Below are 15,601 nucleotides of genomic sequence, written 5' to 3' on the forward strand. Positions count from 1 at the left end.
CCACTGGGAGGGATGACCCCTGATGTATATATTCCATCACTTTCGGACTCCTGGAACTAACAGAAACTCACATGAGACACATGAAACAAACATGCAGTGAAATGGACCTGCTACCCACAGTGTGCGGGGCACGGGCCAGATGTCTCGCTCAGGGTTTCAGAAAGTCTGAATTCAAGAATTCTGAAGGTCTTGTCACGGTTCCCACGAGTTCCGTCTCTGAGGCTTCCTGTATTCTTGGCAGAGGCCCAGAGTTACCAGATCTACCAGTCAGTCCTTGATCACCTCTATCCCATGAGGTGACAAGGTCCTGAAGCTACACACTCCCAGCCATGTTTGGAATCCTTAGTACCATTCTCTTCTAAGGGCCACTGACAAGCCTGAGTTGAGAAACTGTTCACTCCCGCATGAGTCACCTCCAGCCATTGCCCCCAGTCAGACCTCAGTCTACCTAGAGGCCATTCCCCTGACGTTTAGAATGTCAGCAGGTCCTGTTAATTTCCTGTAGTATTCCTGGAAAACAGAGCAGCCAACCCCCTCCTCCTTCCCCTTCCCCTGGAATTTTAAAACGGAGAACAAATACAGCCATCACCTGCTTGCCAGAGATCACACCCGGCACAATCCTCACCCTTTCAAGTGGCTCCCGAAAAAGCCCTCCTCTGATGCTGTGCCTAGGTACTCCCAGGGCCAACTGTAGCCTGTGGCAGAGAAGCCAGCCAGGAAATGGGGGGGGGGGGAGGAGGATAGAGGGAGGATGGGGAGGGAGGGAGTATCTACAAACTGTGCCTGACAGCAAGCACTGGAACAAGGAGCCCTTGTAACTATGGGGGCAATGTGCAATGTGGACCTGCCCAGGATGACCACATTCTGGTGTCACCTGATTAGAGACCATAAGTACAAGGAATGGAAGGGCTGGGGAGATGGCTCTCAGGAAATGCAAGCACCAAAACCAGCTTCAGGTCTGTGACCCTAGGGTAGGAGGAGGGTGTTGGGGAGAGGTCCTCAGAGCTCACTGGCCAACCAGGTCATCCAACGGGTAAACTCCAGGTTCAGTGAGAGACCCTGTCTCAAAAAACTTAGCGATGGAAGACACATACTACCAACCTCCATGTATGTGTGCACATGCACACACCCAGAATACTAACACAGAATTTTAAAGGCTGATCATAAACGTCCCAATAATGGTAAATCTCCCAGTCAGAGACAGTCTGATATACATAGCTAGTTCCAGACTGCCATGGTTACATAGACCCTGCCATCACCACCAACAACAAAAAGAGGGGTGGAGTTACGAGTGGGACATAGGCCTGTGGGCCCAGCACTTGGAATGTAGGAGCAGAATGGTTAGGAAGGCTGGAGAGATGGCTCAGCGGTTAAGAGCATTGACTGCTCTTGCAGAGGTCCTGACTTCAATTCCCAGCAATCACATGGTGGCTCACAACCATCTGTAATGGGATCTGATGCCCTCTTCTGGTATGTGTGAAGACAGCTATAGTGAACTCATATAAATAAATAACTTTTTAAAAAATTGAGCAAAATTGTGAATTTGAGGCCAGCCTGGGATAGCAAGTAAAGATGAAACCACGGGAGAGATCTGACACCTGCAAGTTCTCCCAAATTCTCCTCTGACCTCGGTACACACGCTGTGTGTGCCCCACCTCAATAAAATATGTAAATCAATAAATATAATAAAACTTACTCCCTAAAAATGAGTAGCAGCCGAGCAGTGGCATGCCTTTAATCCCAGCACTTGGGAGGCAGAGGCAGGCAGATTTCTGAGTTTCTGAGTTCGAGGCCAGCCTGGTCTACAGAATGAGTTCCAGGACTGCCAGGGCTACACAGAGAAACCCTATCTCAAAAAACAAAAACAAACAAACAAACAACGAGTAGCATACAGATAATCCGAACATCTGGAGGATTGGGCCTGCCTGCTAAGGGAGGGTGATCTGGGTTATATCGAGAAACTTTTTCCCAAGAAATGAAAGTCAACAGGGCTCACACCTGTAATCCTTTCCCTGATGCAGGAAGCATCCCTGAGGCAGCCTAGGCTGTTGTGGGGCTGTCTTAACAAAACCAACCAACCAACCCAACAAACAAAATACAGGAGGAGTCACTCGGGCTGGCTACACAGTCCTGGGCCAAAGGCAGGGCTAAGGTGAAAGTAGCTTCTGGTTCTACGAAAGAAGCAAAGCCCAAAGAACTCAAGGAGAGACACTGGGAGTGGGGAGAGAGGGATGGGCAGGCTCATGGGCCAAAAACAGGAAACTGCCTGTCTTCCAGGAGCTGTGGCAGCACTGGGAAGGTTTCTTACCTTTTTACGTTTTATATTTAATAAGTGTTTATGTTGCGGGTGGGGAGAAGAGTTTGTGTGTGAGCGAAGGTTTCTGAGGAGGCCAGAAGAGGGTCCTGGATCCCTTGGGATAGGTGGTTATGAGCTGCCTGGTGTGGGTGCTGAGAACTGAACGCCGTCCCTCTGCAGGGCAATGTGCTCTTTGGTAAGCAAGTGTCCAAGGCCTTCCCAGTTGCAGGAGGCCTCTCCTGCAACTTTCACAGTTGTGGGTGATAATCCAGTATCTCAGGAGAGGAGAATGGAGCATCAGAGTCTTGGCAGTTACACCAAATGATGGTCCAGAAAGAAACCTAGGACTCTCTCCAGAGGGCGGTATCCTGACCACTGGTCACGCACCAACTTCTTTAGTTGAGTCCGATAGGCATGACCTGGTCCTCACCTATGACAGAGAAGTGGGGTGTGTGTGTGTGTGTGTGAGCGCTCCTCTGCCTTACCACCAATATTTTCTAAAGAAACACTTCTCAGGAAACAGCAAACTTTATGGACTGGGGTGCAGGATGGGTGTGCAGCTTGTGGTCTGCCTTCACGGCTTCCTCAGGTGTGTTTCCCACGCCATAGAATCCTCACATCCACAGCTCAGTGGGTTTCAGTTTGTTTGTGGATGTGCAGCCAGCACTGCATTCTAATTTTAGAATATTTTCAATGCCCACAAAAAAACCCTGACCCCCCCCCAACTATCATCACCTGTTTCAGCTCCTTCCTCTGTGACACCCCATCCCTGGGGAATTACTCATCTCCTTCCCCTGTGGGGATTCCCCCAGACTTTTCCTAGGGATGGAATCACCCAGCAACCTGGTTTCCTTTCTGCCACCCATGTTTGCAAAGGCAGCTGCGGTAAAGCATGCAGGCGAGCTTCGTCCCTTCTCCAGCTAAGCCCTTCTTCAGTGTGTGTGTTCTATGTGTGTGTATGTGTGTGTGTGGGTGGTTAGCACATGAATGTTTAGGTAAGAAGCATATGTCTGGTGGCAGACAAGTGTGCCACAGCGTGTGTGTGGAGGTCAGAGAGCAACTTTTGGGAATAAGTGCTTTCCTTGGACCTCTGTGTAGGTTCTGAGGATGGAATTCAGATTGTCTGCCGGCCAAGCTACACCATCCTGAAGCAGCAGTTCTGGGCTCCGTTCCCACCAGTCTTCTATATATCCATATTGGTGTCCTTTTTTTTTTTTTTTTTTTTTGAGGCGAGGTCATATATATCCGAGGTTACTTCAGATTCTCTATGTAACAGAAGCCGATGCCAAATGTCTCATTTTCCTGCCTCTACCTTCCAATTGTTGAGATCACAGGCATGTATCACCCAACCTGGAGTATGTGGTGCTGGGAATTGAGCCCCATATCTTCAGCTTCTGAACTATCTAGCTCGATTTTTTTTTTAATGTATCCCTTTATCTTATGTGCATTGGTGTTTTGTCTGTATTCATGTCTTTGTGAGGTTGTTGGATCTCCTGGAGCTGTAATTACAGACAGTTGTGAGCCCCGCCATGTTGATGCTGGGAATTGAACCTCGGGATCCTCTGGAAGAGCTACCAGTGCTTTTAATTGCTGAGCCACCTTTCCAGCCCCCAATTCATCTTGATTGTTACAGCTTTGTAGCAAGTCTGTTTTATTTTTCTGTGTGGGTCTGTGCCACAGTGATTATACATTTCTCTGTATAGCCCTGGCTGGCCTGAACCTAACTCTGTAGATCAGACTGGCCTTGAATTCAGAAATCTGCCTGCCTCAGCCTCTGGAATGCTGGGATTAAAGGTGTGCGCCACCATGCCTGGCTTTAGAAGACAACTTTCAAGAGTTGTTCTCTTTCCACCCTGTGGGTTCCAGAGATGAAACTCAGGTTGTAGGGGTTGGCAGCAGGCACCCTCACCTGAGGAGCCATCTTGTTGGCCCCAAACCTCTTAGTTTCTAACTTAATCTCACTGTGGTTGAGAACAAGCTTTATTGTGACAAACATCTGGGCTTGCTTAAGGCCTGCGCTATGGTCTGCTCCAGATTTTCCACATGTACCTGAGAAGACATGTTCTATCCTTTGGAGTGTTCTTCAGAGCCCTTGAGCCAGCTGGTTTACAGAGGGTCAGGCTTAGGGTCAGGATAGAACTGTGGTCTTCTATCTACGTTGAGGATGGGGTATTGAAATCTCCAACTAGCATACCAAACTGTAGCTTTCCTTCCAGCCTGTTAGACTTCCTGCATCTGGGCTGTCCTTGGGAATACACCTGTTTTAACCCTTGGCAGTCTGGCTTACAGACTGTTACAAAATGTCCTTGTCCCTAGAAACAAAATGTCCTTGTCCCTAGTTAGAAACAAAATGTCCTGGTCCCTAGTTAGAAACAAAATGTCCTGGTCCCTAGTTAGAAACAAAATGTCCTTGTCCCTAAGGAGAATTTCTGCTTCATACTTGAAATAGTTACCCTGGCTCTCTCAGTAACTGCTCACATGGTTTCTTTATGCTAAACTTCCATTTTAAAAATATATTCTATTTATTGCTGTGACCAAATACCTGACAGAAACAACTTAGTAAAAAGGTTTATTTTGGATCACAATTTCAAGGGAGTTTCAGTTCATCACGATGGAGAACACGAACACGGTATAGCAGAGGAGGACACAGAGACCCTGCTGGGATCAGGGCAGCAGGATCTTCAAAGGCTTCTGGCGACCTGTCAGGCAGGCCCCATCGGATTTCAAAATAATGCTGTGTGAGGTGAGGACCAAGAGTCTGGATCTGCGCTGGAGGGAGGCCGTTCGGATTCAAACCATAAACCACACATCTGTAATCCTCAGCATTCGGGAGGCTGAGGCAGGAGGATTGCTATAAGTTGAGGCCAGCCTGATCCACACATTGAGTTCCAGGTCAGCCAGGGCTACATACCCTGACTAAAACAAAATAAAACAATCCCAAAAGTTTGCTCCAATGTAGATCCATCCCCTTCCTCTATGTGGTTAGTGTGATACAAACTACACCTTTATGAACAACAGTTTTGCAATTATTGTTTTGTGCAGGGAGTCATCTTTTAAAGAGAAACAAGAAAAATACTGTATTTTTCTATTTCCCTACAGTCCACAGTATTTATTCTTTGTTTGTGTGGGATCAAGTTACCTTCTAGTGTGTTTTCCTCAGCTCAAAGGCCCTTCCTGCCTGCAAAGAATTCTGTTTTCTTATCTAGAAGTCCCTTTGACCTTCTCACCCTCAGAGTCCATTACTGTCTGCAGAAGGTCACCCTGTGAGGAGGGAGTCCCGCCCCTACCCTGTAGCTTCTCCCTGGATCCACCACTTATTAACAGGGTGACCTTGGCGAGCTACATCCTGCTCAGTGCCGCAGCTTTGTCACACCCAGAAAGCACACAGTGTCCCTGAGCTGAGAGCTGGAGGTGTGGCTTAGGGCGAAGCCCTCCAGGTGGGTTCTGAGCTTACACAAGGGTAGGGGGCTGCTTCAGAGAAAATGGGCCAGTCCCACCCTTAACAATGTTGCTGGGCCTGAGGTGCCTGTGGTGACAGCTGGCCAAGTCTCTTGCCTGTGGGTTAGTGCCTGAGGCCACTCCCAAGGCTTGAGAAAGGAGCCCCCCACACCCGGCCTCTGCAGGTGTTGCAGAGCAGAAACCCAGAGACCTCCTGTTGATGTACCCAGGATGTGGGGACAGCACACTACTCACCCTGTGGGACTTTCTCTGTTCATACCCTGGGACAAAAAAAAAAAAAAAAAAAAAAAAAAAAAAAAAAAAAAAAAAAAAAAGCAAGCCACTGGAGAGAAGTGATCTCCTCTGTCCTGCCACTCTGCCTGACTTCCCTACTCTGCCTGACTTCCCTACTTGCTGGAACCCGAACCTCAGATGTCTCCCTCCCTGCGCTGCTCGATCCCTCTCCCCATCCAAACAAGTGAGACGCTGGTTCATGCCTGAGGAAGGCCATTTATTTCCAAGATATAGACTGCACTTTTAAGACAGGACTTTCAGAAGCAGGAATCTTAGTTATAGCCTAGAGAGGTGTGTCAAGGACCCAGGGGGAGGAGCCATGCAGATGTGGGGGCCTTATCCAACACTGTTACAACACTTTTTAAAATGAGCAAAACATCTTTAAAAATCCTTATAAATTCTTTATAATATGTTACACATTAGAGACAATATTTACAGTGGAGGGGGGGGAGACTTTACAGCAAATTTTTGCATAAACCAGAAAGACCAACAGACTTGGGCAGCAGGGCAGGTCACCCCACTGGGGCTCCCCTGGAATGGGTGAGGGCGGAGGGAGGACTAGTGCTTTAGGTTTATTTACAATGTTGGGGAAGAGGAGCTGGGTCCCACCCACCCTGCAGAAACAGCCCAGCTGAGACCCTATACATCAGTGCGGGACGAAGTTCATCCTGACTGACGTGAGCCTGCATGCTAAGCTGTGGAAGGAAGCAGGGTGAACAAGGAGGAGGGAGACGCCAGCAGCAGGGGGATTCAAAAACAAAACAAAACGGGAGCAGACAGATCCACAGGTCAAAGAGCTTAGAGGGGTGACTTTGAGCAAGGGTGTGAGGAGCGACTGCGGTAGTAGTGGGGTTCAGTCCTGCCTTTGTGGAAGTGGCCTCAACCCACTCTCAGCCCTGACAAACTTGGGGCTAAGATGCCTGTGTGCACTAAAGGAAGGGGGCTGGCGGGGAAGTGAAGGGGTTGGGGTAAAAATTGCTACTGGAAACAAATACCTTTGCACTGTGACTACACACACACTCTCTCTCTCTCACACACACACAAGCCCCCTCTCCCATGGACACCCAACCCTACACAACCGCTCCCCAGACATTCATCCTTCCCCCTCTCCTTGGCTAGGATCTAATGGGGTTGGGGGCGGGGCAGAGGACAGACCCCAAATCCAGCCTGTATCTTTCCCTCTGTATGAAACTTGGGCGGTCCACACACACTGCATGGGTCACCAAGGGTCCCTAAGTAGACTAACAGAAAAGGGCCACTTCGTTCTTTACCCAAGGGACAAGACTCCCAGTAGCCCCTCCCCTCTCCCGAGGGCTCCCACTGTGGCCCAGCTCGGACTCCTCTGCGGTCTACCTCCGCTAACTCCAGCCTGCGGCACCAGCACCGCCCTTCACAACCCGCCCCCAACCTTCTGCAGCACTGGAGGCAGCTGAGGGGGGTACAAACGAGACGGGAATGCCTGCAGCCCCGGGACAGGGGAGGGTGTCACAGACACTGGTGGAGGCGGGCGGCAGCTGAGCGGCGCGGGGGCAGACCCTGCAGGGCCCCTAAGTCCCCCGATGGCAGTGATGCGGCGGATGAGGCCCGTGCCTTGGTGGACTCCAGGCTGCTGAGGCCAGAGTCCTTATTGTCGCTGTGCGGTCGCACGCCCGCGGGCTCCGGAGGGCCCCCTCCGCCCAGTTCCTTCCACTCGTTGAAGTTGAGGTCGGTCAGCGGGCTCTGCACCACCACCGTGTGGCGGCGCCAGCTGCTCCGGCGCCGCCGCGTCTCGGGCGACAGTGGGCGCCGCAGCCGCACGGCCAGCATGTCGTCGGCGGTACCACGGAGACGCAGCCGCAGGGCTTCCACGCGCGAAGGTCGCGAGCCGAGTGCCGGAGCGGCCGCCGGGGGCCGGAGCGACTCCTGGCTGCTGGATGACGCCGAGCCCGGCGCCTCGGGACCGCGGGGACCCGCCCGGGCCGTAGCGGCGCCCGGACCCTCGGCATCCGCGCGGCTGCGAGACAGGCGACGGCGCGCCAGAGTGTCGCATGGCATAAGATGGTGTGAGCTGAAGGACGGCCGGCGCGCCAGGCGCCCCGCGGGGCCTGCGCCGCCCTCCGTGTCCGTCTCCACGTGGCTCAGCTCGCTGCGTTCGTCGTCCGCCTCGTCGCCCGCGCCCGCGCGCCGCCCGCCGGTGCCCGAGCACACGCTACGGTCCATGGTGGACAGGGTGGAGTAGCCCGAGACGATGGAGCGCGTGTCCGCTGCAGGCCGCTCGTCGGCTGCCGTCGGGAGGCTGAGGCGACCCGGGGCCTCCTCGGCTGCGGGGCCCGGCAGCTGCCCCTCGGGTGGCTCCTGCGTCCCCACCGCAGCCTTGTGCGCCTCCTGCTCGGAGTCATCGTCGGTGCTGCTGCCCAGGCCCCGCGCCTCCCGCCGCTTCTTCCGTTTGCGGTTGACCGCAGAGATGAAGGAGATCGCCAGCATCTCCCGGGCGTAAGGCTCTTTCTTGGGGATCCACGAACCCTGTGCAAGGAGACACAGAGTTAGGTAAGGAGAGCCCTACACATTCCTACTCCTCGCCCCATACCATGGCATCCAATCACGAAGTCCAAAACAAACCAGTGCCCACATCAGCACGCTCCCACCCACTCTGTGCCTGCTGGAGCGCCACCACCGCATGCTTCTGTCCGATCTGGGAGCTGGGTAGGGTCTTCTCCAGCCACTTCCAGATAAATTCCTTAGACTTACTGGTGACAGTCCAAGGCAATGTGTCTGGTACAGTGATCCCTGGTTGTAAACGCTAATGGTTCAACCACCCACCGTTCATTCTCACTCTCCAATCACCGCACTTGAGAAGCCTTTCTCTCCAGGGCACCATCCTCATCACTTCCTCCTTTCCACCTACTCCCCAGGCCTAGATCAGCTCAATGGCTGACTGGGCTGCCCTGAGTGGCTGAAGAGCCTGGTACAATCCCCTGATCTGAATAGTGGCTACTCCTTCCAAGCCCCTTCTGTGCTCACTGGTCTGTCTGGCTTGCAAGAGTCCTTACTGCCAGGCCCTGCTGTGGTGATTTTGGCAGGGTCCTTACATCCAGAAGATCCTCTGGCCGTGGTGGCATTTGGATCTGCTTCCCATCTCATTTTGGCTTTGCAGCATCCTGGGGAGTTCCAAGGACTCTGTCTTAAGCCTCGTCTATCCCCAAATGTGGCCATTTCAGGCCTCCCTGTCACAAAGCAAACTCTCCTTTCCAGACTCCAGACTCCTTTCCAGCTGTGATTCCATCTCTATCCTCTGTTTGTACCCGGGTCTACCCATGGAGAGGACATTGTCCCACCCACCCTGCCCAGACTGCCTCCATGCACATTGCCCCCTAAGGACAGGGTCCCCCTCTCCCCTTGACTCAGCAGCCCTCACCACTGTAGAACCATCCTTAAAAAGCAGGCCTTTGCTTCTCTCTCAGCTTTCTTCAGGACTGGAAGATTCCACCCTTATCAAACACAAGTGAGGTCCTTCACACCCTAGCTTCAACCTCAGACCTAGAGCCCAGACCCCTGTTTGAACCCAGCGTGTCCTGTGTCCTCTGGAGACTGCCCCACCATTTGAACCCAGTGTGTACACTGGCGACCCCCCACCAAGCCTTCTTTTGAGGCCATTTTCACACCAATAAGACTGGCAGCCCTACTGTCTCCTGGTTCCTGTGTGCTGGATCCTCTGATCAAACTATCCTCCTCCATCCCAGCTGCCTCTAGTGCAGAGAGGTCCGCGGCTTTGCCCAGGGAGTGCAGTGGGGGTGGGCATAGGAACCGAGGACTAGAAGCAAAGGGTGTAAGCAGCAAGGAGCTATTTGCAGGTCTCTGAGACATAGTGGCCTTAGGACAAAGCTCCCTGTCACTGAATTGTGCTCTGGGGTGAGGTTATCAGGGACCCTTGCCCCAGGCTCCTGTGGCCCTGCTTTTGTTCAGAGAACACATCAGAAACAGCCAGACATCAGGTCATGTGCCTGGCGTGGGCTCATGGGGAAGGAACCAGCCATGGAAACAAAAGATGAAGATGTTCAACCACAGCACTCAGCTGGTTCCTCAGTGCTAGGGACTGAACTGTGTCCCCACCAAAGCCAGACACTGCAGTTCCAACCCCCAGCTGGGAGGGCATTTGGAGATAAGAGCTTAGGAAGAAAACTAGGTTTCTAGTTTTTCTAGGATGATGAACGTGAGGTCCAGTGATGGGATTCATCTCTTCCCTCTCCTTCTCTCCCACACAGCGGGGAGGTAGCTATCAAAACAATCACAGAGCCAAAGCACAACCCAAAAGGGACGGAGCCTTCACCAGAAGCTAACTTGCTAGCACCGTGGACTTGGACTTCTCGATCCTAAACCTGCAGGAAGTAAATATCCATCGGATTTTTGTTGTTGGTGGTGGTAATGGTGGTTGCTTGATTAGTTTTGGCTTTTCAAGATAGGGGCTCTCTGTGCAGCCCTGGCAGTCCTGGAACTTAACCATGTAGACCAAACTGGCCTCGAACTCCAAGATCTGGAGTGCTAGGATTAAAGGCATGTGCTACTGCTGCCACCACCCAGCGAGTATTCATTGTTTAAGCCTCCCAGGCAAGTTCTTTTGTTTCAGCCATCCAAGCTAAGCCATGAACCCAGGTCATCAGCACCCCAGCCCTCAGCTCTCCTCTTTACAGCTGGGCCACTTAGGGCAGATGCTGGAACACACAAGTAGTAAGGAGACCCAGGTAAAGCTGCAGAAGTCTTCCTGGGGGCCGGAGAGATGGTTCAGTGGTTAAGAGCAGTAACTGCTACTCTTCCAGAGGTCATGAGTTCAAGTCCCAGCAACCACATGGTGGCTCACAACCATCTGCAATGGGATCTGATGCCCTCTCCTGGTGTGTCTGAAGACAGACAGTGTGCTCACATACATAAATAAATAAATCTTTGAAAAAAAAACCAAACCAAACAAAGACGTTCTTCCTGTTTTCCTTTTGAGATTTACTTTTGTTTATTGCGTATGGGTGTTTATCTGCATGTATGCCTTTGCATGCAGGGTCCATATAAACCAGAAGAGGGCTTTGGATCCCCAGACTGAAGTTATAGTTAGTTGGTTGTGAGCTGCCATGTAGGTGCTGGGAATTGAGCCCAGCTGTTCTGCAAGGGCAGCCAGTGTTCTTAACTGAGTCATCTCTCCAGCCCAGGCCAGGCCCAGCTGGATTCCTTAACTGAGCATGCTCAGAAAGAGCGCCTTTGTCAGTGGTCATGTAGTTGGGTATTTTAAACACCTTCATGGCATTAGGAGGCAGCACTGAGAACTGGATTGCTGCTGTTGCAAACAGGGCAAACACCAATCACAGCCCCCACAGAATGGCTGAACTGGAGGACTGGGAGGTGTGGGCAGAGACGTTGTATATAGATCCTTCTGGAACAAGGCTATATAGCTGCCCTCAGATTCTCAAAAAAATTTTATTTATTTATTTATTTATTTATTTATTTATTTATTTATTTATGGTATAGGTGCTTCATCTGAATTCAAGTCTGCACACCAGAAGAGGGCATTGCAGATGGTTGTGAGCCAACATATGATGGCTAGGAATTGAACTCAGGTCCTTTGGAAGGGCAGCCAGTGCTCTTAACCTCTGAGCCAACTCTCCAGCCCCCATTTTTTTTGAAGGGGTCTGTGACTGAGAGTACATGATGAGGAAAAGCTCTCTCTCCAGTGACTGTGACCTCCATGTAGCTAATTCTCCCTTGGAGGCTACTTCCTGAGCTTGGGACAGGCCAAGGGGATCAGGAACCTGTGGTGAAATGGGATGAGGCCATGCTGAATCCGACAGCCCAGCCAGGGATCAGGGGCCTCAGACCAGTTACCCTGGGGCTATATGGAGAGTTGAAATGGGGGGGGTTGTCAGAGAAGTAAAAAGGGACCCTTCCCTACAAACATGGATATCTTAGTGTTAAACTAGTATGCTTCAGCCAGGAGTTTGTGCCATGTGCTAGCCCACACTCCAGTAAGGAGCAGCCTAAATAAATCACCCCACAAAACCCCAACCAAACAAAAAACGATTCTCACAGGGAGTAAGGACACCGTGTAACTAACTCATGGTGTGGAGCCCACCTGGATCTCATCAGAAGCCTCTGGAAACCCTGGCTGCATGGAAGAGGAAAGGAAGGAGGAAGAAGAACAGGCTGCCCTGTGCTCTCGAGTGCATCTGCTGGTGGTGATGACCCCAACTAGGCTCTGGGGAACACAGCTGACAATCCCTGATCTGGACTTCAGAGTCAGAAAGGAGCCTGGCAGCAGCAAGTCTCAGCGCTATGCGGATGTGGTCCCCAACCGCTGGAATGTAGAGCTGGCTGGGGCACAGGCCTTGGTGTGTGAAATGGACACCACAGACTCGGATGCTCCGTGCGCCATACTATGACACCACCTGCTACACAGTTCAAAGTCTCTGTCTCTGTGACAGTCATTCCTATTAACCAGGCAGCCTGGTTTGTGCCTCCGGCTCTCAAGTGCTTAACTAGCTGTTTCATATGCATGCCGAGGCTATCCCATGGCCCCAAAAGCTCCATCCCTGACAGCAGAGGATCAGAACAGGACCCCTGGTGGGCATGATTGAGAACATGCTCCAACTTCTAGGTGTGGGTGGGTGGCTGCAAATGTAAACTCATACACTTGTGACTGGGTAGCTTACTAGTACCTCAGGGATGTGCAAGTCAAGTAGTGTACAGGACTTTCTGAGAAGCACGCTGTGTGGTGTTGAAGACTCTGTGGCTAAGCAGAATCCTCCAGAGGAGCCACCAAGCTAACAGGGATTTTAAGGAGGCCCAGAACCTGGGGAAGCTGGAATCCCATAGCCAGAAGGCCTTAGGGAGGTGTCGTGTCTACTGCAGACAGATGTGGCCATAGGGGATAATGAGGGTTTCTGTCTAGGACTGTGGTTCTCAACCTTCCTAATGCTGTGACCCTTTAACACAGTCCCTTAACTATGACCCCCAACTTTAAAATTATTTTCACTTCTACTTCATAACTGTAATTTTGCCATGCTTAAAATTGTAATGTAAATATCTGATATCAACCCCATGTGGAAGGGTTGTTTGACCCACCCCAGGGGCTGTGACACACAGGTTGAGAACTGCTGGTCTGGAGGCTCTTACAGAGGACAGCACTGTTAAGCACAGGGCTAGCGGAGCAGAGTGGCCTTCTGAGGCCTGCAACTCACCTCAGACTGGCTCACTGGAGGTCCCCACTGCCCAGCAGCAGTGCCCAGAGGCCGACCACCTTGTTGCTACCCCGGAGGCATCTTCCCAGCCTTGGGGGGCTCAGCCCCACATCATCTCATACCAGCTTCCCACTACCCACAGAGCTTTGCATTTTTGCTCTGAACACCTCTCAGCTTGGCTTCTCCTGTCTGTGCATGCAGACATCTGGTTTGTGAACTCCACCCAGCTTCTGCCTCCTCTGGGTTCCAATTCTCCCCAGCTAGCATTGTCTGCTCATTCTTATGATACTGGAATCCATTCTAAGATAAACCCTGTGTGGATAGGAGTCTGCTTGCTCAGCTGTTTTAGTTCTATGTGTGTGTGTGTGTGTGTGTCTGTCTGTCTGTCTGACTGTCTGTCTGTGTGTCTCTCTCCCTCTCCCTCTGTGTGTGTGTGGGGGGGGCTGTGGAGACCAGAAGAGGATGTTAGATTCTGGGACACAAATTTACTGGTGGTTGTGACCCAACTAATGTGGCTTCTGTCAAGTGAACTCAGGTCCTCTGGAAGAGCAGTCAGTGCTCTTAACCACTGTCTCTGTAGACCCTCAGCTCCTGCTTGCATCCTCACTATTCAGTTCATGAAGCTATGTAGGGGAGGTCCAGATGAGCTCTGTGTGGCAATACTCAATGAATACAGCTGTGTCCAGAGACACTGGGAGTCTTAGATATCGGGAATGGCGGTGGCACACGCTGAGATGAAGAAGCATTCCCACTGCTTCCACCCCATCAGAGTTTGGTAGTAATTTGTTTTTAATATTTATTTTTTGTGTATATGTGAGTGCATGCATGTATGTTCAACATGAGTATGGTGGCTGAGGAAGGCATCAGATCTGAAACTGGAGCTACAAGCAGTGGTGAACTGCCATGTGGGTGCTGGGAACCAAATCCAGGTCCTCTGCCAATACTTTTAATGTTGCAGACATCTCTCCCTCTAACCCCTGTGGTAACATGTCTATGCAAGCAAAATAACTTTTTAAAGTTTTTTTTTAGTGCATATTTGTGCATGTGTGTGCATACATGTTTGTGTGTATGTGTGTACTCACATGCATTCATACATGCATGCAGTAGCCTGGAGGCCAGAAAAGGACGCCAGATCCCCTGGAACTGGAGTTACAGGTGGTTCTGAGCCATCAAACCCAAGTGCTAAGACTTGAACTCTGGTCCTCTTCAAGTGTGATTTAATCAGTGTGAACTTACATGAACCTGACAGCATTACCTGTCACACACATAAGGCTGTATGAGCCACTTTCATGTGTGTGGCCCACTACTGCGAAATGGGAGACTATCTTTAAATATTCTATTGTAGTGGTTCGAATATGGCCCCCACCCTCTCTTGTATATTTGAATGCTGAGTCATTGTGGAGTGGCTCTGATTGAAGGGATCGGGATGAAGAGGTGTGGCCTCGGTGAAGGAAGTGTGTCACCGGGGGCTTGGTTTCAAAGCTCCGGCGAAGCCCAGAGTCTCTCTTTGCCTCTGAATCAGGATGTAATTCTCACCTACTTCTCCGGTGTCTGCCTGCACGCTGCCATGCTTCCTGTCGTGATGATAATGGACTAAACCTCTGAAACTGTAAGCCGGCCCCAATCAAATGCTTTCTCTTATAATAGTTGCCTTGATCATGATGTGTCCTCATAGAAATAGAACAGACTAAGACAACCATTTTATAACTAAGATACTATAAAATTGGATAAATATAAAATTGGAATTATTTAAAATTAGAAAAATAAGCCAAGTGTGGTGGCATATACCTGAAATCCCAGCACCCAAGAAAAAGGTAGGAAGACCACAGAAAGAACCTGCCTCATAAGCAGGTAAGCATGCAGGCAAACACACATACAAAGAAATAAAGAATGACTTGGCAGGTAAAGGAATTTGCCACCAAGCCCGAGGACCCGAGTTCAATCCCTGTGATCCGCATTGTAGAAAACAAGAACTAACTCTCAAAAGTTGCCCTCTGATCTGCACATACACAACTATGGCACACACACTGGAATGCTTGAGCACACATACACAATAAATAAGTGTAACTTAAAAAATAAACACACGCCGGGCGGTGGTGGCCCACGCCTTTAATCCCAGCACTTGGGAGGCAGAGGCAGGCAGATTTCTGAGTTCCAGGACAGCCAAGGCTATACAGAGAAACCCTGTCTCGAAAAACCAGAAAAAAATAAATAAATAAACACACAAAAACCCAAAACATTTTTCCCTTAAAATATTTGGTAGGATTTACCTTCTGGTCCTGGCATCTTCTTTGTTGGAAGTTTTTTACACACAATTTAAATTTCTTTAGTAGATGCAGGACTATTTAGGGTATTTCTTATGCAAATTTTGGTAGTT

General features: G+C 50.7%; 1 protein-coding gene across 7 annotated transcripts in view; it reads right to left on the bottom strand.

Annotated features, from left to right (window-relative positions):
• Positions 1–6,224: 6,224 nt before the first annotated feature.
• Arhgap23 (Rho GTPase activating protein 23) overlaps positions 6,225–15,601 on the bottom strand; it is a 99,510-nt gene continuing 90,133 nt past the window's right edge. For all 7 annotated transcript variants that reach the window (XM_076935878.1, XM_076935879.1, XM_034504980.2 and 4 more), the window contains one exon: positions 6,225–8,530. In XM_076935878.1, the coding sequence (XP_076791993.1) occupies positions 7,514–8,530 (1,017 nt within the window). In that variant the 3' untranslated portion in view covers positions 6,225–7,513. The remainder of the gene's footprint in view (positions 8,531–15,601) is intronic.

Source organism: Arvicanthis niloticus, chromosome 6, assembly GCF_011762505.2.
Source record: "Arvicanthis niloticus isolate mArvNil1 chromosome 6, mArvNil1.pat.X, whole genome shotgun sequence".
In the NCBI taxonomy this organism is placed as follows: domain Eukaryota; kingdom Metazoa; phylum Chordata; class Mammalia; order Rodentia; family Muridae; genus Arvicanthis; species Arvicanthis niloticus.